This window comes from Epinephelus fuscoguttatus, linkage group LG12 (genome assembly GCF_011397635.1).
Source record: "Epinephelus fuscoguttatus linkage group LG12, E.fuscoguttatus.final_Chr_v1".
NCBI classification, from domain to species: Eukaryota; Metazoa; Chordata; class Actinopteri; order Perciformes; family Serranidae; genus Epinephelus; species Epinephelus fuscoguttatus.
In genome coordinates, this window is record NC_064763.1 from 26,572,381 (window position 1) to 26,595,907 (window position 23,527).

General features: G+C 40.0%; 2 protein-coding genes across 15 annotated transcripts in view; both read left to right on the forward strand.

Moving 5' to 3' along the window:
- nrxn2a (neurexin 2a) overlaps window positions 1-5,148 on the forward strand; it is a 199,569-nt gene extending 194,421 nt beyond the window's left edge. For 6 of the 9 annotated variants that reach the window (XM_049592953.1, XM_049592952.1, XM_049592956.1 and 3 more), the window contains one exon: window positions 2,610-5,148. In XM_049592953.1, coding sequence (XP_049448910.1) covers window positions 2,610-3,412 — 803 coding nt within the window. In that variant the 3' untranslated portion in view covers window positions 3,413-5,148. The remainder of the gene's footprint in view (window positions 1-2,609) is intronic. The other 3 variants (XM_049592959.1, XM_049592960.1, XM_049592958.1) reach the window with 2 other exon arrangements.
- Window positions 5,149-12,978: 7,830 nt separating this feature from the next.
- The window catches only part of LOC125898193 (pecanex-like protein 1), a 33,576-nt gene continuing 23,027 nt past the window's right edge, over window positions 12,979-23,527 (forward strand). For 3 of the 6 annotated variants that reach the window (XM_049591913.1, XM_049591917.1, XM_049591918.1), the window contains exons 1-7: window positions 12,979-13,326; window positions 14,387-14,874; window positions 16,837-17,045; window positions 17,149-17,254; window positions 17,407-17,446; window positions 17,584-17,679; window positions 17,952-19,697. In XM_049591913.1, the coding sequence (XP_049447870.1) occupies window positions 14,722-14,874; window positions 16,837-17,045; window positions 17,149-17,254; window positions 17,407-17,446; window positions 17,584-17,679; window positions 17,952-19,697 (2,350 nt within the window). In that variant the 5' untranslated portion in view covers window positions 12,979-13,326; window positions 14,387-14,721. Of the gene's footprint in view, window positions 14,875-16,836; window positions 17,046-17,148; window positions 17,255-17,406; window positions 17,447-17,583; window positions 17,680-17,951; window positions 19,698-23,527 lie in introns of all 6 variants that reach the window. The other 3 variants (XM_049591915.1, XM_049591916.1, XM_049591914.1) reach the window with 3 other exon arrangements.

Sequence of the window (23,527 nt, forward strand, 5' to 3'; positions counted from 1 at the left end):
TTGTTGACTGGCCCTGCAAAGTGTGACTTAAATAATGATGAAAGAGAACCAACTGGCCATAAAAGAAGAAAGAAACTCTGCAGACTGAAATACTCCTCCACGACCAGGAGACATTCTGACCTCAGACTCAGATTAGAGTCAAATGTCAATGCATGGCATATACCAACCCTGTCTCCTAGAAATTATGTTTGTAGGTTACAAAACTGCTCTCTTAATTACATTGCTGTGGCAGAGTAATCGCTGCCTGGATTATTTTCAGAGGCAATGTTTCTCTCAGGTAATGAAACATGACATTCATGTAGAGGCTTCAGAGGGAGGTAGTTGGGGAAGATGGTGGGCGCAGACTCCTGTCTTTAGGCACCAAAAGCACTTTGGTTAAAGGGTAACTACACCCATTTTCAAAATTCATCCATGTTTTTTCTTTGGTCTAAAACCATCCAAACATATTATTAAACATAAACAGCTCCCAAATCCAAAAACTAGAGTGCTAAAACTCAAATTAGAAGTACAATGTCTGGAGCTGCTTCATAGAGAATGAGTGGTGAAAGATAGACAACACTGAGAGCACCCAGGGGAATGTTCTGAGTATATGGGTCCATTTTCTGTTTCAGCATTGAGAATGCTACAATAGAATAAAGCTCATTTAGGTATAAAAAAGAAAACAAACTGTGGGTCCATATAATCCATCTCCCATTCATTGTCTATGGAGCAGCTCCAGACTTTATAACCTATGACATCACAAGTTTGAGACTTCTTTCTCTGGTTTCTAGCTTTGAGAGAGTAACTCATGTTTACAACGTTTAATGGACCTTTTCTTGGTCATAGAAATAACATAATTGAATTTTTAATTTAGGTGGTGTTTGACCGTTCGCTAAGTCCCGCCTCCACACTCAGACTGGTTAATGATCACGTAGCATCAGCCGGCTCAGACCAGGATCCGACAACAACACAGCTGTGCTCCATTGACTCTAATGCAATCGTTTCAGATTTCCTTCATTATCAGGCTGGTTTTGTGGATTTGGAGCTAAAAGTTGTGCCTGGGGCACATCATATATTAATGATAGTGTAGGGTTAGCTAGCTAGCTACTGAAGATATAGTCTACTGAATGTATACACATGCTGCTTTTGCTTTCTAATGATTATAACAGTGAAAAAAAGACCGACCCTGCTGTACAGGAACCAGTGAAGGGAAGCAGGGAAACTTTGCTGATATTCAACCAGCTGTGGGTCATCGCAGTGTTCACTGCACACACTGCGATGCCACACAGCTGGTTGAATATCAGCAAAGTTTCCCTTTATATTCATTGTCTTCTGTGGCGATCAGCAGTGATGGGGTGGTTCACTTTTACACTGTGATCTGTAGCCTATAGTTCGGCTTTAGCTTCTAACTATCTTTGTCTTTTTAACCTGTTGTTGCTGCTGAGTCAGTTTGACATCCTGGATATATCCTTCAAACACAGACTGTAGACCCCTCTGTCTGCTTCTCTCTGGAATCACTGTTTTATTTTTCCAAAAATATGATAGTAATTCTTCAGGGAGTGTAGTTACAGCGAGGGCTCCATGCTTACTCTGACAGCTTGTCGAACTGTCTCAAAGGGAAGGGGCTTAGTGAAAGGTCAATTACATTGTAATAAAGAATGTATTAATAACAAAGACTCTTGTCTTAAGTTTAGGCAACAAATGCACTTTGGTTAAAGGTAGGGAAAGATCGTGATTTTGGTTATATGTTAATGAAAAGGTAATAATACTTAGTTGATACTTTAAGCATCAACATTTTTGCAACTTGCCAGGTACATTAATCAGCAACATTCCCCCTTTTTGTTAATGTAAATGTAATATCCCTGGGCTTTTGTTTCCCTCAAAATGTATCTGCTGTTTCAAATTAGTTTTGTATAGACGTTAAATCTAGGAGAGAGGGCTGCATATACAGGAGAATATATCATATATACAGTGAAATGTATTGGATGTTCATTTAGTGAGGAATCTATGTCCAAATAGAGATTAAGGATACACTGGACAAAACTGGTTGCTTTTAGTAAGCCACAGTATTTCATGTGTGACTCCTACATAAAATAACCTGTCTGTGATTTCTCTTGTCACCCCTCCACCCCTGCCTGCAGATGTGCATACAGCAGAATGGCTATTTAATTTACTGTTCTTTTGTTTGTTATGTGCTCTGTTTGTTATATGTTCTTCATTCAGCTGCCGCGTTTCATGGGTCACCTTGTATGTTTGTGTCTACATGTGAGCTCTTTAATGTTCTTGCTGTATTATATCTGAACAATATTACACATTCTTAGTGCGCACACCCACACACTGATTTCAGTCGAGAACGGCATTCGTCGTTCAAGAATGGTGGTTTTAATTTGTTTTGCTCTTCTTGTGCCAAATGTTGTAAATAATCTTGATTAAAGAAGTCGGCATAATATGTGTGATCACTCTGAATAATACCACTGATTATCCAGCTAATATTAGTTAAATTCCTCAGTAATATTCCACATAATGAGCAGATTGTGCCTCTATTTAAATCAGTGCAACTTTTCAGCCAGATTTCAAATTTCAGTGCTGTTCTAATTTAGGATCCCCTACCTTTTCTGTTTCCTTTCTAGGAGGTGAATTAGTGTTGCCTATTATAACAGTGGATTCCCTTGAGCCCCCATCCATCGCCACCCGTTACCCCGTCATCCCTCCTCCCCCAACCCTCCTATCCCCACTCGAAACCACCAAAGAGTCCCTGATACTCCCTTCTCACCCTTCCTGCCCCCCGGACCAGGAGGACTGCGGTGACCCTGTGGAGGTCTCGGCCTTCGGCTCTGGGGAGATGACGGAATCAGATGACGAGGACTTTTACAATAATAACTCCCCCATGGTCACTGACAGGACAGTCCTTCCTCCACCTCCCACCGATGGTGAGGGTGGAGTCCAGAAACCCCGCCCCCTACCTCCTTATGTTCCCACCACCAACCCTGACCAGCTCCACATCCCTGCAGGCAAAATGAACACCCGTGACCAGGTGCTTCTGCCCCCTGCTCCTCCATCCTCCCGAAACACACCAGGACTAACTTACCCCCCCAATTTTCCCCATGTGCCCACAGCCAACCCCACAGCCTCTGATGATAAGAGCCAACCCGGTGCCGTGGAGGTGATCAGGGAGTCCAGTAGCACCACGGGGATGGTGGTTGGTATTGTGGCTGCTGCTGCTCTCTGCATTCTTATCCTCCTCTATGCCATGTACAAGTACCGCAACCGGGACGAGGGCTCCTACCAGACAGACCAGAGCCACAATTTTGCCAACAATTCCACTGTGGAGGGCAACGGAGCAGTGGTCAAAGACAAAAGCACAGCAACGGCCTCTGTGGCTAAGGCAATCACAAAGGGCAAAAAGAACAAAGACAAGGAATATTATGTCTGAGAAGGAGGGAAGTGTGGACTGAGACAAGAGGATGCTTTCGTTTCGCTCTCCGATTTTGTCAGGTCGACCATCAGAGAAATCTCACAGGCCACAAAATAAACAACTGCACAAAGCAAAGCTTGCATTTAACGATTGCATTCTCCTCAAAAGTCAAGGTTGCCCAGCTCCTATTCGTGATAAAATCCTCATCTACAGCACAAGATCTGACTCATTCTGTGGGTCACGATGTGCACTCAGTCTGCATTCACCAATTCTTTGTTAGTGTGTCATTTTTTTATGTTTTCAACAAGCTAGGAAGAGGCATACACACTTTGGCTTTGTATATAGCATGGTACAGTGAAGGAAGTGCTGAGAACATCCGGACAGATTTGCCTAAATGTTTTCTTTGTACTTCTTTGTAACGCTCTATCTCAAGTCTCAATGTCCCCATTATGATATATGAGGCAGAACAGGCCAGTTATTGAATTTTTATGGTAGATAAGCAGAGAGCCACTCCAGTAATTCTGGCTACACTCGGAATGAAAGCCCTTATATTTGGATAAGACATCATCTCTGCAGCCACCATGTTACGTTATGTGGTTTTAAAACTCCTCAGTCACTCTGCCTCTGTCCACAAGAAATGGTATTATGTTGCCGGTGCAGCATCATGAATGAAGCATGAAATTTAGCTCTCCTGGAGAAAAAGACAGCAGTTTAAAGGGATTGTTAAATCACTCAACATACTCCAGCCAGTGAACCTTATAGTATGACGGATTTATGTGAGATATCACAATCAGTTGGCCATGCCATTCCAAGTAGGGGTAATTGTGAACAATCAGTCTACACCAGTGAAGGTATTTCTCTGTAAACATTGCTTGTATGTACATATAGAGGTTAGCAAGATTGAAAAAGCATTGTGTACACAGGGGAACAGGTATGGAGAAGAATAAACATCTGAGATGCTCTGCCCCCCCTCCCCAAACACACACACACGCACATTTTCACAACGACATCAAAACCGCTGCCGCCCGAACTTCACAGGAATTGGGGGGAACACAGAATCATATTTTGGGAAGTTTTTCTTCCTCGAGAGGGAGATACAACCCGCCTCACCAGAGGCTGGCTCACTCTTTTCTCAAAACTGTCATGGGATAATTCAAAAGCACACAGAAAATGTAAACATATCTTTGAGACATAGATATTCCTTGTAAAGCAGCCAAACATGTATTGTTTTTTTCTATCAGTTACTAAAAGACTATTCTATGAGATGAATAATTGAAGGTTTGTGAATTGTATTGATATTTCTCTGATATTTCGATGTATCTTGTTACCACTCCTCTTAACACGTTACATTTTAGATTGCCTTTTACTTAAATCCAGACAAAAAGCACACTTTCCTCCAATAGCCGCAAATATCTTTGAGTTTTTGCATTATTTACGGTTCCGATTATGCAGAGAAAACACAAGGATGGAACAAACAAATGTTTTTGTTTTGTTGCATTGTGCATTTTATATGTGCTGAATCTGTTACTCAATGGATCTGATAATATAAAGCCATTTTCTCTGTTGAGTTATGTCTACATTTACTTATTCATGCTCTGTGATTTCCTGTTATTTTTTTATGAAAGTGCCATTCAACATGAGCTGCTCAGCGCTCAGAAAATATTCCATTCCTCACTCATTGCTATTGTATAGTGTTCATGTGAAATGGATCTTAATATGTGTACAGAACGTGGATAAAGATGAAAATACACTTGATTATATACTTTGTACACACCTGTGTTGTGTGTTGCTTTTTGTAGATTCACAAAGGAAATGCACTTTATTTGCCATGTATTATAGAATACCAACATCATAGGGCAAACACACCGAAAATTATGTACACTGAACAAAAGTAGAACACTTTTGCTTTTGCTCACACTGTTCATGAGCCGAAATCAAAGATCTAGGACTTTTTTTGTGCACACAATAGGCTTACTACTCTCAAACGTGGTTCACAAATACATTGAAATCAGTGTCAGTGAGCATTTTGCCAGCATAATCAACAATCTATCCCCTTGAAAGTTGGGGTATATCGAGGTGCTGATTAAACAGCGTGATTACAGGTGTGCCTTTGGATGGTCACAATGAAAGACCGCTATAAAATGTGTGGTTTTTTTACTCATCTGAAGGCCACAGATGTTGCAAGTTTCAAGGGAGCAAGCCACTGGCGTGCTGATTGCAGAAATGTCCATCAGAGCTGGTTAATTCAATTTTCATTTCACTACCATAAGCCACCTCTAATGTAATTTCAGAGAATTTGGCAGTACATCCAACCGGTCCGGTGAGCCAGCCCAGGACCACCACATCTGTCTTCTTCATCTGCAAGATTGTTTGGGACCAGCTACTAAGATGAGCTTCCGTAAGATAAAGAAAAAAGAAAAATCTTTGGTTGTGAAAACCAGTTATTGCACCAGCTGTTCAGGTAGCTTGTCACAGATGATGTTGTAGGTGAAGAAGCCGGTGAGCCGATTAGATGTACTGCCAAACTCTCCAGAATGACACTGGAGATGGCTCACAAATTTGTTTAAATCCATGTTAGTGGGCACTTTGCCAGCATAATCCATCCACTTGACAGGTGTGGCATTTCAAGGTGCTGATTATAAAACATTATTATTGCACAGGTGTGCCTTGGGCCAGTCACAATTAAAGACCACTACAAAATGTAAAGCGTAATCACACAACACAATGCCACATTTGTCGCAAGTTTTGAGGGGGTGTGCTACTGGCATGCTGACTGCAGGGATGTCCACCAGAGCTGTTGCCTGTGAACTGAGTGTTCATTTCACTACCATAAGCCATCTCCAGTGTCATTCCTGAGAGTTTGGCAGTACATCCAATCGGCTCACCGGCTTCTTCACCTACAACATCATCTGAGACCAGCTGCCTGAACCAAAACACCAAAGATTTTCTGCACAAACTGTCAGACACCATCTCATTGGCTGGGCCCAAACAGTCTTGCAGGAGAAGAAGCCAGATGTGGAGGTCCTGGATGTACTGCCAAATTATCTGAAATGACATTGGGGATGGCGAATGGTAGTGATATGATCATTCAGTTCACAGGCAACAGCTCTGGTGGACATCCCTGCAATTGCATGCCAATGGCAAAATTTGTGACAAATGTTGGCATTGTGTTGTGTCATTAAACTTTACATTTCAAAGTGATATTTTATTGTGACTGGCCCAAGGCACATCTGTGCAATAATAATGGTATTTAATCAGCACTTTGAAATGTCACAAGTGTCAAGTGGATAGATTATGTTGGCAAAGTGCCCACTAACACGGATTTAAACAAATTTGCAAATCATATTTGTGAGAGCTAAACCTTTTGTGCGCACAGAAAAAGTCTTAGATCTTTTATTTTAATTCATAAAAATAACAGCAAAAACAGAGGTGTTGCATTTATTTTTTGTCCATTGTAGTTTCAAGGTCAGGGGAATTCAGAGTGAACTGATTTCATGTGACAATTATGATAAACTTCAGGGTGCACAGCCACAATTTTTCTAATATTAATGGATCGTACTAATCCATCTACCAGTGATTAAGCTTTGGGAGTTGTGAATCTTTTGGGATGAAAGACACACAGTGAACAACAAAGTCATTTTACAAAGGCCACACTTTGCTAACAAGATAAGTTAACATGTTTAACATGAAGAAGTGGCGTTTCACACAAATTGCAGGTCATGATGTGTTTTAAAAACGTGTCTTACACTTGAGTTTCATCATTATCTGCTCTCTCTCTTCTCCCTCTTTTTCTCGCTCAGGCACTGCGTAGTTCTGGTGTGTTAGTGATGCCTGGATGTCCATTATTTATCATAAAATGAAATGTTTAAGTGTTTTCTCTGCAGCTTACACCTCCTGCTGCTGTTTAGTTCGGGTATCTATTATGAATATGATGAATCCATCATTAAAATGACACAAAATGCTTAAAAAAAACACATATTAATCTATTTGAACCCTGTTATTAGTGGAAGTTAATGAGGTGGGTGTATCACTAAGTAAATGGGTTGTTGCCAAGGAGGAAGTGGGAATACTCCTCTATATATTCCAATGGCTTTCTGGCTGATAGGGGAGTATAATGTAAACTGCCATAAAAAGGTGGGTATACCTCATACCTGTGTATATTCTCAGCGACACCACTGCCTGTTAGAGCCACTGGTGATTCATACCAGAGTGTGATAGCTACAGCTCTAGCTCATGGCCTTTGTTGAAGGTGGCATCTCTGGAGTAGCTTGGCCTAGGCTTGGAAACTACAACTTTTCAACAGTGGTGTAGTTTAAATGATGTGGGCGTCTGCCAGGTAGAGAGTGTCTTAACGAAAGATGCTATCACATCGCATTATGGGAGGTGAAGGAGCCAGTGTTTTGGGGACTTGGTCCGTATTAAGAGACTAAAAATCAGGGTGTCTCTGCCTCTGCTGCACCAGTCTTGGTCATTCTATATTTTCCATCTGTGTCTTACAGATTTATTAAAGAGAAAAATGGTTGGAGTACTCTATTAATATGTAGAGCAAGTCTAGGTGCTGTACTGCATATTGAATACCAGCCATCACAGAGTGACATATGATTCGTTTAATGATGTCGATGGTGTTCTGTGTCAGTTTTTCCATAATTGTCGAGTACATGTTAACAGCATTTGCATTCTTAACAGCAGAAATTGTGTCAACTGTATGAATCAAGACACCATGATCTAATTATCCAGAAGTATTGATGTGAATTTATTAGTCCTGTCCTCTAGGTTGCTTTGCATCCTGATTATATCCAGTAAAAAAATAAGCATTCTGCATACCATCTTAAACTGTCTCTTGGATAAAAAAAAAACAATCATCTGTATGCTTGTCAGCAGAACACATTCTGTGTTGTGTGACTACCCCCTGCTGAGAACACAAGGAACTGAAAGACGAAGAGAAAGGTTAACTCAAGAGGTCCACACATCACTGAGCACCAGAGTGATGTGATGTATAGGCTCTAGTTGCCCTCACTAAAGTGGCCATCATTTATTCTGCAAGAGCAGATGAGGTTTATCACAAAAGACAAGAATTTAGAGGGATTGCATTTCAAGCCAGCAGGGTCACCCGTCCCATTAGCCTGTTTGTGTCGAGACTGATGGGGAACACTCCTGTGGGCTAAGTGAGGTGTGGTGTCAGTGCACGTCTAGAGTAGGTGACGTCTGATCTGTGCTGACATTGGGTATCAAGGAGGGTGGTTGCAGGATACGATAAGCCACTGCTGAGCATCGCTGAGATGTCATGAGCCTAATTCAACAAAACAGCTATGACAAGAGAAGCCCAAATGACAACCGCTATGTCACATCCACTCTGACATACCTCTGCTCCCCTAACATCCAAACCAGGTTTTCTTCACACTGTAAGTATTTGCCCTTAAGTTTGTCCTTATTTCTGAGGTTTTGCTCAACATCGCTATTTGTAAACTATGCTTCAGGTTCAATGTTGTCACAAATTAAAATACATGGTAACTCAAGATATTTACTCAAGTACTTAAGTGAAACTTTGTGGCACTCTACTTAAGTATTTCCATTTATGCTGCTTTATACTTCTACACTACATTCTATATGGAAATATTGTCGTATGTTTATTTGACAGCTTGCAGATGCAATTTGTTAATGCAAAATATCAATCTAACTAATTAATTATGATATATTGTTAGATTAGGCTACCCTATTTGAACTTAGCCCCATTTTAACCAGCTTCAAAATTGAAGTGATGGACAAACTAATGCAACAATTATTATTAAGTGATATTAATATATTTTTTTTGCACAATTGTTTTTGTTAGTTAAGTATATTTCGATGCTAATACATGTGTACTTTTGCATACGTATCAGAAATCAGCAATCAGAAATACTTTATTGATCCCAGAGAGGAAATTATGATTCATTACAGTTGTTCAGATGTAAAGAATGGAGAACTGTAAGAAGAAAGAATAAGAATATGAAATCAAAGTGTGTAAATATGAGGCAATAAAAGTAGAAATTAAATGTGTATTAAAATAAAAATAATAAAATGTGCATTATGCTACTGTGTTTAACACTAATAGTTAAGATATAAAAAATAATAAAAAAAAAAAAGAATATAAAAATATATATCATCATTGTGCTGAGGCTGTAAGTGTGAAAATTCAACTACAATATATACATCAATATATACATCGGTAGAATGAAATAACAATAGAATTAGAGTGACATAACAATTATGTGCACTTATGTGCATTGTATGTTGTATTAATATATACATTCAAGTAAGGTTTTGAATGTTTTACTTGGAGCAATATTCTTACACTGTGGTATGACTACTTTTATTTAACTAAAAGATCAGGATATATTCCCTGAACATTCAGTAACGACCTCCCAGCATCATGAAACCTATGCTGTGCTTTCAGTCAAGTTTTTGAGAACAGCATCTTTTTACTGTGTTTCACGGCTTCTCGTCTGATTCTGACTCTTGACTGCTGCTTCAGGAGAGAAGGAGAACGCTGTTAAGTTCCGACAGCTAAGAGGTCAGCTCATGTACTGCTTTCTTTTCTTTGTCCATACATCTCTACACGAATATAACAGAGAGGCCATACACACAGCATGCTGGAGAGCTTCAGCAGAAATGTGTCTCTCTGTTTGTCTGTGGTTTACACTTACCAAAGCTCAATGGGGAAATTTGGACTGGCTTACACAAAAAATGGGAAGTGTTGCACATGCCTTCGTAAGTCTGGTTTTTGTTTGAGTGAAAACAAGCAGCATAGCAACAACAAATAGTCTGAGTAAATGTTCTAATTTTATTATAATTCCTTCATCTGTGTAAAACTGTCAAAACCCAGAGGATGGGGCCAAGATGGTGAAGGCGGTTTGAGTTTGTCTGTGGTCAGTAACCCCCAGTTACACAAAGCTCAAGAGACTGGAGCTGCATACATTAACACAATGTCACTATCTTTGACACAATTTTATCTTTAAAATAACTGACTATATAAAAATAGTAAGTTATTATTGTTGCTCAATGATGCCTCACACAGGCAGGTCAGATTCTGGACACCTTGCATTTACACTGGCCTGGATTTTCAAAATATAATTTCCCACATGGTAAAGGGAGATTAACAAGGAACCCTGGACAATGCTTGATTTTCAAAGTAAATGTCCACAGTTTGTTATATTATCAGATTTAAAGTTGTTGTTTTTTTAAAATTGAAAACAGTCTTCAAATCTTTAATCCACTCCTCTTTGAAATTCTATTCGACATACTATTATTTACAGACTTCATTTAAGCTTTTAACAAGTTAAAAAAAAAGGTAAACTTCTAATTACACTTCCTGTACATTTTACAATCGACTACTACTTCTGTATAATTTCAGCTACCAAAACCATTCAAATAACAATATATTATGTTCTTAAGACATTTTTAGTTGTATTCAATTTATTACTTCAAATCGCAAAACATTTCGTATTCCAGCCTTTTCAGTTGATTTCAATCTTTGACAGTATTACAGTTAAGCTTCCAGCTTTTGTAGCAACATATTTCAGCTCGTAGCTTCTTTAGGTCATGCAGTTCAGCTTTCAGTTTAACAGTTTTACATTGTAGCTTCCAGGTTTGTCAGTATTGTCATCAGTGCATTCACGCTTTAAATCTTTCAGGCAAAATCTTGCATATCTCTGCATTTTCAGCAATACTTTCAGATTCTCTTCAGCTGTCAGCATCCACATGCATTTTCTGCAGGAAATTCTTGTTCTAGTTTATTTAATAGTTTCACATACTCTGAAGTTATTAAAGCAGCATTTTCTATAAAACATCTATGAACCAGATATGAATCTTGTCACAAGCAGGTCAGGGTCACATAATTCATAAAAACAGTCCTAGTTGTGCTGGACACCTTACATCTACACTGGCATGGATTTTCAAAATAAAAGCCCCCTGATGGTAAAAAGGTTGGATTTTCAAAATAAAAGCCCATAGATTGTAATATAATCAGATTTAAAGCTTTTTTTTAATTGAAAACAATCTTCTAATCTTAAATACATTCCACCAAAGCTCTACTACTCCTACATACTGTTATTTACAGACCTCATTCAAGCTTTAAACAGGAAAAAAAAATTCTACTTCTCTTGTACATTTTTCGATTGACTACTACCTCTGCATACTTTCTGCTACCAAAACCATTCAAATGTCAAAACATTGTGCTCTTAAAAGACATGGCTATTTGTATTCAACTTTTTTAAACTTTTTATGCAAAGCATGTCTTATTTCAGCCTTTTCGTTAATTTGAACCTTTGGCAGTATCACAGTTAAGCTTTCACCTTTTCTAGCAATGTATGACAGCTCTAGCTTCTTAAAGCAATGCAAGTCAGCTTCCATTTTAACAGTTTTACATTGTAGCCTCCAGATTTTTCATCATTTTAGCCAATGCATTCAAGTTTTCACATCTTATCTTAGTTTAGCTTTCATATCATATGACATTGAAATGTGCAGATTGTTGGATTTATTTATTTTTACATTGCTTAGTAACAGTTATTACAAAACTCAGCAGCACATGTGCTGATGAGGACCAGAGAGAGAGAGAGAGAGAGAGAGCACACATTACCCCCGTTTTAAGGTCTCTGCATTGGCTTCCTGTGTGCTTCAGAACTGATTTTAAGATCATTTTATTGGTTTATGAAGCTCTTCATGGTCTTAGTCCTACCTATTTATCAGATTTGCCTCCAGAACCCACAGGTCTTCTGGTAGTGGCTTTTAAAACAAATCCAAAGTTAGAACAAAAACCCACAGTAAGGCATCATTTCATAACTATGGTCCACATCTGTGGAACAGCCTGCTTGAAGACCTGAGGGCTGCAGAGAGTGTTGGTGCTTTTAAAAGCAAACTAAAGACCTATTGAACTTTATGTTTTTTATTTTGTATTTATTATTATTGTCTATTTATCTGTTTTCTAGCTGGCATATCCTTCTATTTTCTCACTGTTTTTATTTCTTTTAATTTATTTATCTACTTATTTATTGACTTTAAAACTGTTTTTATACTGCCTCTGGTATTTCCCCACTTATGACAGCGTTTCCTCAGTTTCTCAGCTAGTCTCTGCTTTATGTGTGAGTTTGTGTGTGTTTGTGTGTGTGTGTAAGGGTGGGGGCAGGGGTGGAAGGTATTGTTTTATTGTTTTTATTGTGTGAAGCACTTTGAGTTGCATTCTGTCTGTATGAAAAGGGCTATATTTAAATAAAGTTTGATTGATTGATTAAATGATATTTCAACTATAAGCATCCTGTTAGCATAATTCCTGCAGGAAATTCTTTTTCTAGTTTATTTGTTTATTTATTTTATTTTATTTTATTTAATAGTGTCACACACTCCGAAGTTATTTAAGCAGTATTTTCTTTAAAAGCATATATGAATCAGATATGAACCATGTTACAGAATAACTGGGATATTTTGATCCATTTTAAATAAAAGATGAAAAAACAAGCCCTCCCCATGACGTCATTGCACACGGCCAATCAGCGCCATGGGAATCTCTCTCTCCCTCGCTTGATCGCTCTTTGTGCGTGCGTGCATGCGTATGTCCGTGCGTGTGTGTCAACTAGTTGTTAGCTAGCGCTAGCTACCCAGTTAGCTAGCTTGTTGAAACATTTTAACATAGGCATCGTTTATGCCAACAAACAGCTGCCGTTCACCATGAGAGAGGGCCTCCGCTCCCGCTACATGCCTGGCAGCCTTTAACGCCAAAGAGGATGAAGGGACTGTGACAAAACAATGATAAGTTAGCCAACGCCAACAAAAAGTAAGCTACAGTTTTTGGACAGGCGCTTGCCTTGCTCGCTAGCATCCTGAGAAGGAAAGCTCTGAGATTTTGCAAGGACTGGATGCGGAAGGAGGATATGAGGCAAACTGGACAACTAATGCTAATTGTAAGCTCTGCTCCAAATGTGGAAAACATTTCACTGTGAGCACCATTATCAGATCTGTCAAGCTAACATTAGCCAGTGACGAGCAACTAACACTCACCTAGCTACCAACGGTTAAGCTAACTTGTTGTTGTAGGCTGGCGTTACATTTACCCAGCTAACGATAGGGACATTACCCAGCTTGAAATGCTGATATATGCGGCCTAGCATTAGCCGGTAACTAGCGTCAAACAGTCTAATGATGTTTAACGTTTGTCAGCCTGTTTGCTGTTGTGCGTTACTGCTGTCGATTATGTTTTTATATTCGCCGAGGTGATTGAAGGCGTTGGTGGTTGAACAGGTCGAATTTTGTGGATCATAAATGCACAGAGATATTCGTTAGCTAGGCTAAATGGTCTGCTAGCTTGCTAATGTCAATCGGAAAACTTAATCTAGCTGGCACAGCATTGGCTTGAACATGAGAATAGGTGGTTTTAAGCTCTGTCATTCTGTCGGTAGCCTGGTAGATATATCAACCATCTTATGTAGCTTCCCTGTGACTTTGGCTTGGTTAGGAGATAAACTTCACTCAATTCAATCACTGTCACGTTTGTGTCAGTTAAAGTCATTCTCACCTGAGCTGTTAGTGATCAGTTAAGAAGTCTACAACTCTACTGTGATAGCGGGTCAAATAATTATACTGGGAGCTAAAGTAATAGATATTAATGATAATGTTTGACTCAACATAAGTATAACCCCATTTACCTTGTGATCTGTTGCTAAATTAATTCATAATCAGCTAGAAATCAAGAGGAAACTACAGTTTCATAAGCATCATGTGGAATATAAGGAAGTACTTGAATCAAAACAAACTCAAAAGACACTTTAAGGTGCTTATCTCCACATAGATATGTGCATGTGGACAGCTGACAGATTTCTACCACAACATTCAGACTTAATGTGTGATTTACAGTGTAATTTCATGAATGGATTGTTGCTTAGCATTCCTTTTTTCCCCACGGAGTGCGATGTATTAAAATGTAGCTACATATGAGATACAAACCAGTTTTGATCTTTCTTACAGATGAATGTTTTTTCATACATTCAGTGGGTTACCAATGTGCCAAAAAGTCACTCTCCTGATTACCCAGCAAGGATTAGGCTAGAGTGTGGCAACGTCAGTGCAGGGAGAGAGCACGTACTGGCACAAGAATATGCAAGGACTTTTGACCTCAACTGAAGTGTGCATATCCAAGACACAGAACTATTGTCCTTGATGAAACAGTCTTGGTTAACCTGCCATCCCCAATGGAAGTGCCATCGTAGACACAAGTTACTGTGGCTCGAACTGCTGCACAGTTTTTTGAGCTACAGCCTTGAAGGAAGCATTTCAGCTTCTGGTTGAACTCGAAGGTGGAGATGGGTTCCCAAGCTCTTCAGATACTGCGGCAGGGTGTGTGGGCTTCGCTCACAGGAGGCTGGTATGTGGACCCACATCAGAGCACGTTCTCCAACTGCTTCCACCTCTACCTTTGGATATTTCTTCTGGCCTTCCCCTTTTTGCTGTACATGGTAAGCACGTTTTCACAGCAGGTTAATTGCAAGTTAACCACATAAATGAAGGAACCACTAAATTCAGGCACACATCCCTAAAAAAACAATTTTTGCACAGTACATAGTTGACACGTAGCATTACCTAATATTCAGTTCTCTTAACTATACAAACTGTACGAGGGAATACACAAACATTCAGAATCAAACACCTGCTCCAATACTGCAGCATTTAAAAAAGAAGTGACATTTAATGGAAAACTAAACAGTCTTGATGTTGTTTTTGTTGCCATCATTCCTATGAGTTGGGTCAACATTCAGCCATCAGCTTCACGATAAGATCTTGATGACAGCAGAACATAGGAATCCAATAGAGCAAGCAGCACAAGACAGGTTCAGAACACATCCCCAGTTAACCCAGTCAGTAGAAGTGAAAATGAAAGGGTGTGCATCAAAATGTACTTTTTAATGGTGTGCATGCAGAACAGCAGTAATTGAGGAAGATCATAGTAGTTGCACTAGGAAAGTCTGCAAGATCTTATGTACATTCACAGCTGACAGTGTGGTTAATAACTTCATCATTTGCCTCCTAGTAAAGTGTTAAAGTGTTTCAACCAATGTGGTAAAACTGTGAAGTTATTTAAAATCAGCTGAATATATGTGGTTTCCCTATGCAATCCACTGTGTTGCATAGTTGCTGTAGATAGGAATGGCCAAACTTCATTAGACCCTTGTTAATAAATATATATATATATATGTATGTGTGTGTGTGTGTGTGTATATATATATATGTATGTGTGTATATATATATATATATATATATATATTAACCTTTTAAAGTAATACTTCAACCCTCAAATGACCATTTCTATATAAATTACTGCCTGTGTGTCAAGTTGTTTTCATGATGAAAGCTTTGTTTTTCTCCCATGCCTCCATGGTGAACGTAGAATCCAAAAACAAAGAATAAAGTTCTTGACGAATTGAAGTCATAGAGGGTCCATGTTTAACAGCAGCAAAATTCTATCAAAACACCCATTTACAAACTCTCACACAATGCATGCAATATAATCCAAGTCTCATTTATCCAGTTGTATGCTCAGTCCCTCCCAAACTCATGCATTTGAACATAGGGCTGCCACGATTAGTTGACTAATCGATGACTAATCGACTATTAAAATAATCGGTGACTATTTTAGTAGTCGACTAATCGGTTTGAGTAATTTTTCATAGAAAAGTACTATAAAAGTACCCCAAAATACTCTTACTGCAGCTTCTTACATTCAAATATTGGCAGCTTTACACACTCTCCTGTGACGGGGAACTAAAACCCTTTGGCGTGAGTACGAAACAAGACATTAGATGACGTAATTTTGGGGTTAGGGCGAGACAGACTGACATTTTTCAACATTTTAACACATTTTTCAGACAGATTAGTCGACAATGAAAATAATCGTTAGTGGCACCCCTATTGAACATACTGTTCTGTGAAATGTATGTATACTCTCTTCAGAGCCAGACTTCATTGTCAAAAAGCAATTTTACCTCACAGAACAAGGGAGCAGCTTGTCTACTGCTGCCGCGATCAGTTACTTTGTTTTATTGTGTGACCTTGGTGTTTTAAAGGGTTAGTTTGGATTCACAAAGTCACACAATAACACAAACTACCAATTGAGACAGTGGTAGACTGGCAGCTCTCATTCTCAGCAGAGTAAAACCACTGTTTTTGTCAGTGGAGTTTGAAGAGGGCATAGCTAAGTTTCACTTTTACTTCATTTTAAATAGTAAGGTTTGAAAGGAAGTTTGCTTTCATTATACTTTGTACATAACACTGTGTTTAGTTTGATGTCTTTTCTGGGATTTTCTGGGTTTGCCAGCCATTCTGAAATAATTCCTGACACTCACTCCTTGAAGTGGACTGCAGTGTTTTATTTATGCATTTAGCCTCAGTTGCTGTCTTTGTCTTTTTCCACTCCCTCTCAGGCTCTTCCTCCTAGCTTGGTGGTTGCAGGCGTGTACTCTGCTGTAGTGGCAGTCTTCTTCACAGCCATTAAGGTGGTGAACTACCGGCTCCATGCTATGTTCGACCTTGGGGAGATTGTAGAGAAGAAGCAGGCCTCACTCACAGCCGAAGCCCCAAAGACAGAGGAGGGAGATGAAGGTTCAGGTGCCCATGATGGGAATCAGCACAGGTAAGAGAATGCTCTCTGGCAGATTTTGGAGCGCAGTTATGAACTCATAATGCTGCAACATGCTGAATCCTTTTCATTTTCTGTATGTGTCACTTCTTCACAGGGATAGTCATGTTGGTGTAGAGATGACAGTGTTTCGGAAGGTCAACTCAACACCCCCGGTGCGCTGTAGCTCCCAGCACTCTCTGTTTGGATTGAACCAGGTGTCGGTGAGGATTACCATATTTTGTAGTAGCATGCAGTCTTTGTTCTTCTCCCTCTATTGTTGTCATGGCCTTTAATATATATATTTATAATTTAACGGTTTTAATGCACTGACCAATTTTTTTTGTCTGTTTTTTAAATTGTCCTCATTATGAAGGAGTTCTTGCCCCAGCTGGAGGATTCAGGAGGCACTAAGGGTAAGTACTTTTTCATACTGCAACCCTGTATTGACAGGTTTTTACTGTCCTTACAAAATTAAAGTGCCAGTTTATTGATAGTTTAGCCTGTGTTAGAAATACACTGTGTTTGAGTGAATTCTTTTCTTTTACCTCAGATATCAAAGAGCTAATGCGAGAACAAGGAAGCAATAATGTGATTGTTACATCAGCTCACCGAGACATCCTACGCCAGAGGTCCCAGGACACCATCAGTAAGTTTGCTTCTAGTCAGAGACCAAAAAATCAGCGTCATAAACACTGAGCACTGTTTAATCCTACCTGTATGGAATTAAGTCACACTCAGGAGAAAAGACTACAATACTGTAGAAATTTCAATTGAAAGCAGGCTCTTAGTAATGTAGGATGAACGGTTGTGCATCCATTCCATACCAACAGCTGTTAGTCTGTGTTAAAGCCTTCCAAAGTGTATTTGAATCGAGCTTTGGTGCATTTTAATTTGATTTTTGTCTGTCTGTCTGTACAGGAGCTCCCAGTGTGGTCCAGTCCTGCATTGCTGCTGCTCTGGGAGGAGATTTCCCAGGTCTCATGGGAGTATCTGGAATGTCAGCTGGATTTGGAGAACCTGGAGACTGCTTGTCTATCCCCCCTTCACCCTCTAGTCAAGAAGATGGAGGCGAGAAAGAACAGTTGCAGGAAGTGGAGGAGTTACCAGAACAACTGTCTCAACAGAGTCCCAAGGACAATGGGTTGGGGGCTTATTCTCCCCTTGGCCCCTCTGCTGAGTCTGAGAGCCTTGGGGATACTCCCCTTAGCCCCCTTATAAAGAGCAGCTTAAGTGAGGAGCTGAGTGAAAATCTCCTGGGTTTGGGCCTTGACCCTGTGGCGTTTGCACCTGGGACTGAGCACCCAGGCAGCCGCAGTGGGGTAGCACTAGCTGCTGGATCCACGGACAGCTGTTTCAGTGCAGGTGGAGCCACCACAGACCGTGAGACGCTAAGCACGGTTAGCAGTTACCGCAGTGAAAAAACAGATTCCACTCAGCTGGAAAGTCCTTCATTCAGCCAGCCACGGCCTGCAGATGGACAGGCGCCTGCCTCAGCACCAGCGATAGGCTCTAACATCCCCGAGCCCTCAGAGGATCCAGCAGGACAGGGAGGCAGTGATACTGACAACCTGTCAGACAGTGTGCTACTGCGCTCCCCTTCCAAAGAATTCTCCCTCAGCCAGGGGCTAGACAGGACACTTGTTGAAGGAGAGGATTTGTCCCCTGTACCCTGTGATATTGCACAGCCCCGTCCTCTCCAGAACTCTTCCCCTTCGAGTAGTGGCCACTCAGAGGTTTGTGATTTAGACAGAAATGTCCAAGTTCCTCCTCTACCCCCACCTCGGCAGGCCAATTCAGTGCCCTCAGGGCTGGCCCTGGGTCTCGTTTGCTCTGAGCCTGCTTTGCCCATATCCTCTACCCCCTTTTTACTGTCTGACCAGCCTGCTCTACAAACCCAGCAGGTTGTGCGCCCTAAAGACTTAAAGCTGCTGCGGGCCAGCGGCAGTAGTGTGGGGCACAGGCCTGGCCGAAGGAAAGCACCACGACGGCGAGCTGGAGCGGGAAGTAGTAGTTTTGACTGTGGCTCTTACAGGCGTCACCACAATCATAGACAACACAGAGATTACATCCCAGTGCGCAACCGACTGGGCGCCAAGGCTTACAGTGAAAGTTTGTTTGAGGACTCCAGTGACGAGGACGATGGCAGTGACATGAGCGCTGGGTCCAGTCTGGGCTCTCAGCGCCGGTACAGCTCGGATGACGACGACGACGATGACGACTCAAGTTCCTCTACCTCCTGCTACTCCCCGGACCTCGCTAACACTGGCATTACATCCCCGCTCCCCCCTGCTGCTCAACTGCCCACTCCAAGGGAAGGGGATTTACCTGAAACTGCTGGCCCCTCTCATTCTCGCGCTGCTCAGCGCTCTTCTAGCACTGCGAGTGCTAAGACTCACGCAAGAGTGCTAAGTATGGACGGGGCAGGTGGAAGCCAGAGCAACACAGCGGCTTTGCCTTCTACTCTGCTTACAATGCCCTCCACCTCCACCCCTGCACCTCGCACTCTCACCATCTCTAAGTCTGATCTTGAAGCTCGCACCATCCATACTGACGGCTTCCCTGGAACTCATCATCATCGACTAGATTCTCTCGGGGGCTCTTGGACTGGCAACCAGATGGGCTGGAGGGCAGAGGAGCTGGTTGAAGAGGGAGCAGTGGGAGGAGGTGAGTTGGAAAAAAATCTTATAGTCAGTGTCTGTATTAACTTCTGAGTTTTCAGTGCATGTGATGGCAGAATCCTGCGATGTTTCCAGTATGCTCAGATAGTTAAGAAAAGTATCGAGGCTTAGGAGTCCCAAATATGAAGCCAAGATGTGAGGCATCCAGAGATAAGAGTCTGGCTGATATTGTTGACAGTGAATCATTTATTTTACATAATAGAATATTCCCTATTATTTTACTTTGCCTACAAACAAGTTTGTCTGCACATATTAATAGCTGAAAAGGGTTGACCATAAACACTTAAGCTTTAAGTTGGTAACGATTAATATCTAGTGAAAATTGTGATAAAACTGTTTCAAAATTCAAATTAAACACAAATTCAGTAGTGACAACTAAAAAAAAAAAAAAAAAGATCATATTTACAGAAGCATAAACATTGCTGACACAAAATCACACTGAATGGAATTCGCTGCATGACACAGACCTTGACTCTAAACAAATTAACAAGAGTGTGATTTAGCGTCAGTCTCCTTTCAAAGTTAGTCTGAGTCACAAACATGAAAGTAAACATTTCGCTGACTGACCTTAAATCAGCGCTGAATAACTTCCATGATTATGACTCATATTGGTAGTTCACCAAACCGATTAGATGGAGCTGCCTGCCTACTAAAATATTATTTTTTTTATTTTGTAATGTTTTGGCAACAGAGACAAACATTTCCTGTTACATCACAACATGCAAGCTTTCTGAGCCTTTTTGTCTGGAATGGTAGAGAACAGTGAATTTAACACACAATGCCAGAAAGAGCACTTTTAATTACTAAACAGCCTTGTAGATGTGGCCAAAAGCCGCATTAATGCCTCACTGTATAAACAAAAAAAAGCTGAAATGGTGACAGCCTTGAGAGGTTTGCTGTCTTTGGCAGAATTAGGGTGTTGCGTTGCTGAAGAGCGGTGCTGGGCAGTGAGCTTTGCTGTGCTGAATCAGACCATGTTTGGATTTAGTGTGAGAAAAAAGAAATCACAATTCTTTTGTCTACTGTCTTGACCTTACCACTGAACTGAAGGCAGGAGAAATAAAACTAACTAAGGCTGTGCCGCCAACACAATACAGGTAACTTTTTGTCCTGACCTTCCCCTTCAACCTCACCACCATGCTAGACTCTACCAGGAGCTTGCATTGCTCGGGGCGACGCTGCCTGTGATTTCCCTGGAACACAAGTCTTTGTAGTGATCCAAGCAAAGCACCATGTAGGAAGTCGTTTCTATGAACTATGACTTCTCCTGAGTGGTGCTTGTCCAATTATGTCTAATTAAGTCAGAATATGCTTCAAGAGTTGGCACAAGTGCCACTGCTCAGATAAGCAATAACCCTAATTTAAGCACCTATTGGCTTGTTTACAAGACAGACATTGTTTGTTGTGTAACAAATTGACTTTGCCCTCTAAGCCTCTGTTTGTTGTTGCTACTCTTGTAATGATGAATTGTGACATTCAAAGGTTTATTTTAATCGCTTTTCTGACAATTAGGAAAAGATAACAGATAAGTGCAAGTAAAAAAGATCAACTGGAAAAAATGCATACTGTAAAAAATGGATGTGTTATTGGTGCTTTGATGCAATTTAAAAAAAGTTTAAAATGAATTCTTGAATCATTTTGTAAAATATTTCATGAGTAATAGTTGGTTGTCAATTGTTGTTTGATATTAGTAAATAAAAAGAAATATTTACGTCATGTTAAGAGTAATAACACACCTCATAGAGGCGATTGTGCACAGATACAAATACAGGTGTGCCTTCAGATTTTGGCTTGCCCCTTGGTGTACCTTGGGCACAAAAAGTTTGAAACCACTGCTTTACAGTATTAGGCCTCAGATGACAGAGACATTAGGCGTTGTCGGACCACAGTATGTTCCTAGAAATACAAAAACAGTTCCTCCACTCCCGAAATGCCTTTTGGCCCAAATTAAGTCAATGGGACTCCTCCAGGATACAATGCAGATAATGAAAGTTACAGGAAACTTAATTTAGGATTTCTTTCATATCTATATGTAAGAATACATAAAACACATGCTATTGCATACAGCTGTGCGTTGGCTTTATAATCACATTCATAAACTAAGTACAGCACGTCCACTTTTTTTGCCACAATATTTTTATTTATTTTTCAACATTATAAGATACAGCCTCTTTTCATTCATACAGTGTTTGCAAACATAAAGGCCTGCTGCATTATCTAAAAAAAAAAACAACAAAAAAAAAACATACGTAACACACAAAAAAAACAGTCATGCTCCTGTTCAAGCCAGTAAAAATCTCCAAATGGCATGTCTCAAAATAGTACTCATAAAATGGAGTATATTTATTGTGTCATATTTTAAATCCAGATGTCTAGAAAAAAAATATTTGCAAAACAGAATGATTTGAAAAGAAATTATAAACTTGAAAACTGCATCGTCCATGGAACCTACTCACTCACGTCATCTGATAAATCTAAATCCTTTACATAATCTATGAAGGGTCCCCATATAAATTTAAACACATGCTGTTTGGCCTTTTTAATATGTAAATTATTCTCTCTAATGGGAGACTTGATAACATCTGTCTTGTCCATTGAGTAATACTTGGTCTATAAATCCCTTTCCATAATAATGCAATACATTTTTTTGCATTGAGCAAGCTGAGATCTATAAATGCTCGTTCATATTTACTGTAATTATATTTCTTTGGATATAAGCCCAAGAGGAAAAGTTTAGGATCCAGTAAAATTTGTTTTGAAATTACCTTCTCTATCACAACTCTTACCTCTTCCCAGAACATGTTACGTCCACTTTTAATTACCCATTTGAGCACAGACAGGGCAGAAACTGAAAATACGTTTGCTAATTCATCTTCATCTGTTTGTTTTGACAAAACATCAACCTGATATTTGCAGACAGGTGGCGAGGTAGAGTTAGCAATGCGACAGAATCCACACACTGTTCACTCAACTTCCACAGCTTTGCATCCTGTAGCCAGAAATCACATCTCTTCATAAACAAATGTGTTTTTTTCCAGTGTCTCACCCAGTCATACGCAATCTCTAAATTAGCTACAAGATAGTCAGAGCCAGCTAACCATCCCGAGTGACAACAGTCCTGTTAAGTGCCGTGAGTCTGTATAGATTTTTGCTATTCACATCACAGTTTACAGATAAAACACTGCATTCACATAACATTTGGCACAACTGTGTAAATTAATTAAAAAAGGCACAAATTTAGCTTTTTTTTTTTTTTTTTTTTAAAGCTTTCCTTCAAGGCCAGAATACAGAAAGACACTAAAACCAATGAACAACAAAATAGGGCCGTAAATAAATGTGTGTCCAACATCATAACAGTGTCAGAGCCCAGGATGATCGAACCAGAATAAAAATGTACCGAAATAAAACAGTAGAATAAATCAGATTTTAAAAATCCTTTAGAATCTGACTCTAAACCAAAACTGGACTATTTTTAAATTGCTTGATCAAAAGTGTATATATTCATGCCAGGGTTTCTAGCAGACACCACCTAAAATGAGAGGAAATAAATATTGATGAAAAATGATGTTAAGGTTTAAGGGCACTGCCACCTGCTGCCTCCACTTAACAGTTTCCTCGGAAAACCCTGAATATTTAAATAAATTCTTTTGTCTCTTCTAGCTTATTCTTTTTACAATGCAGCTGACCGTCAACATTAATGAATCATTAAGCCATATTCTTACAGTTAACAAGGACTTAGTGGGGGCTGCCACGCCTGGATAAATGTAGAGGAAGCAGAGTTTGATTAATAGTTTTCCTGAGTTTAGTACATAAAGT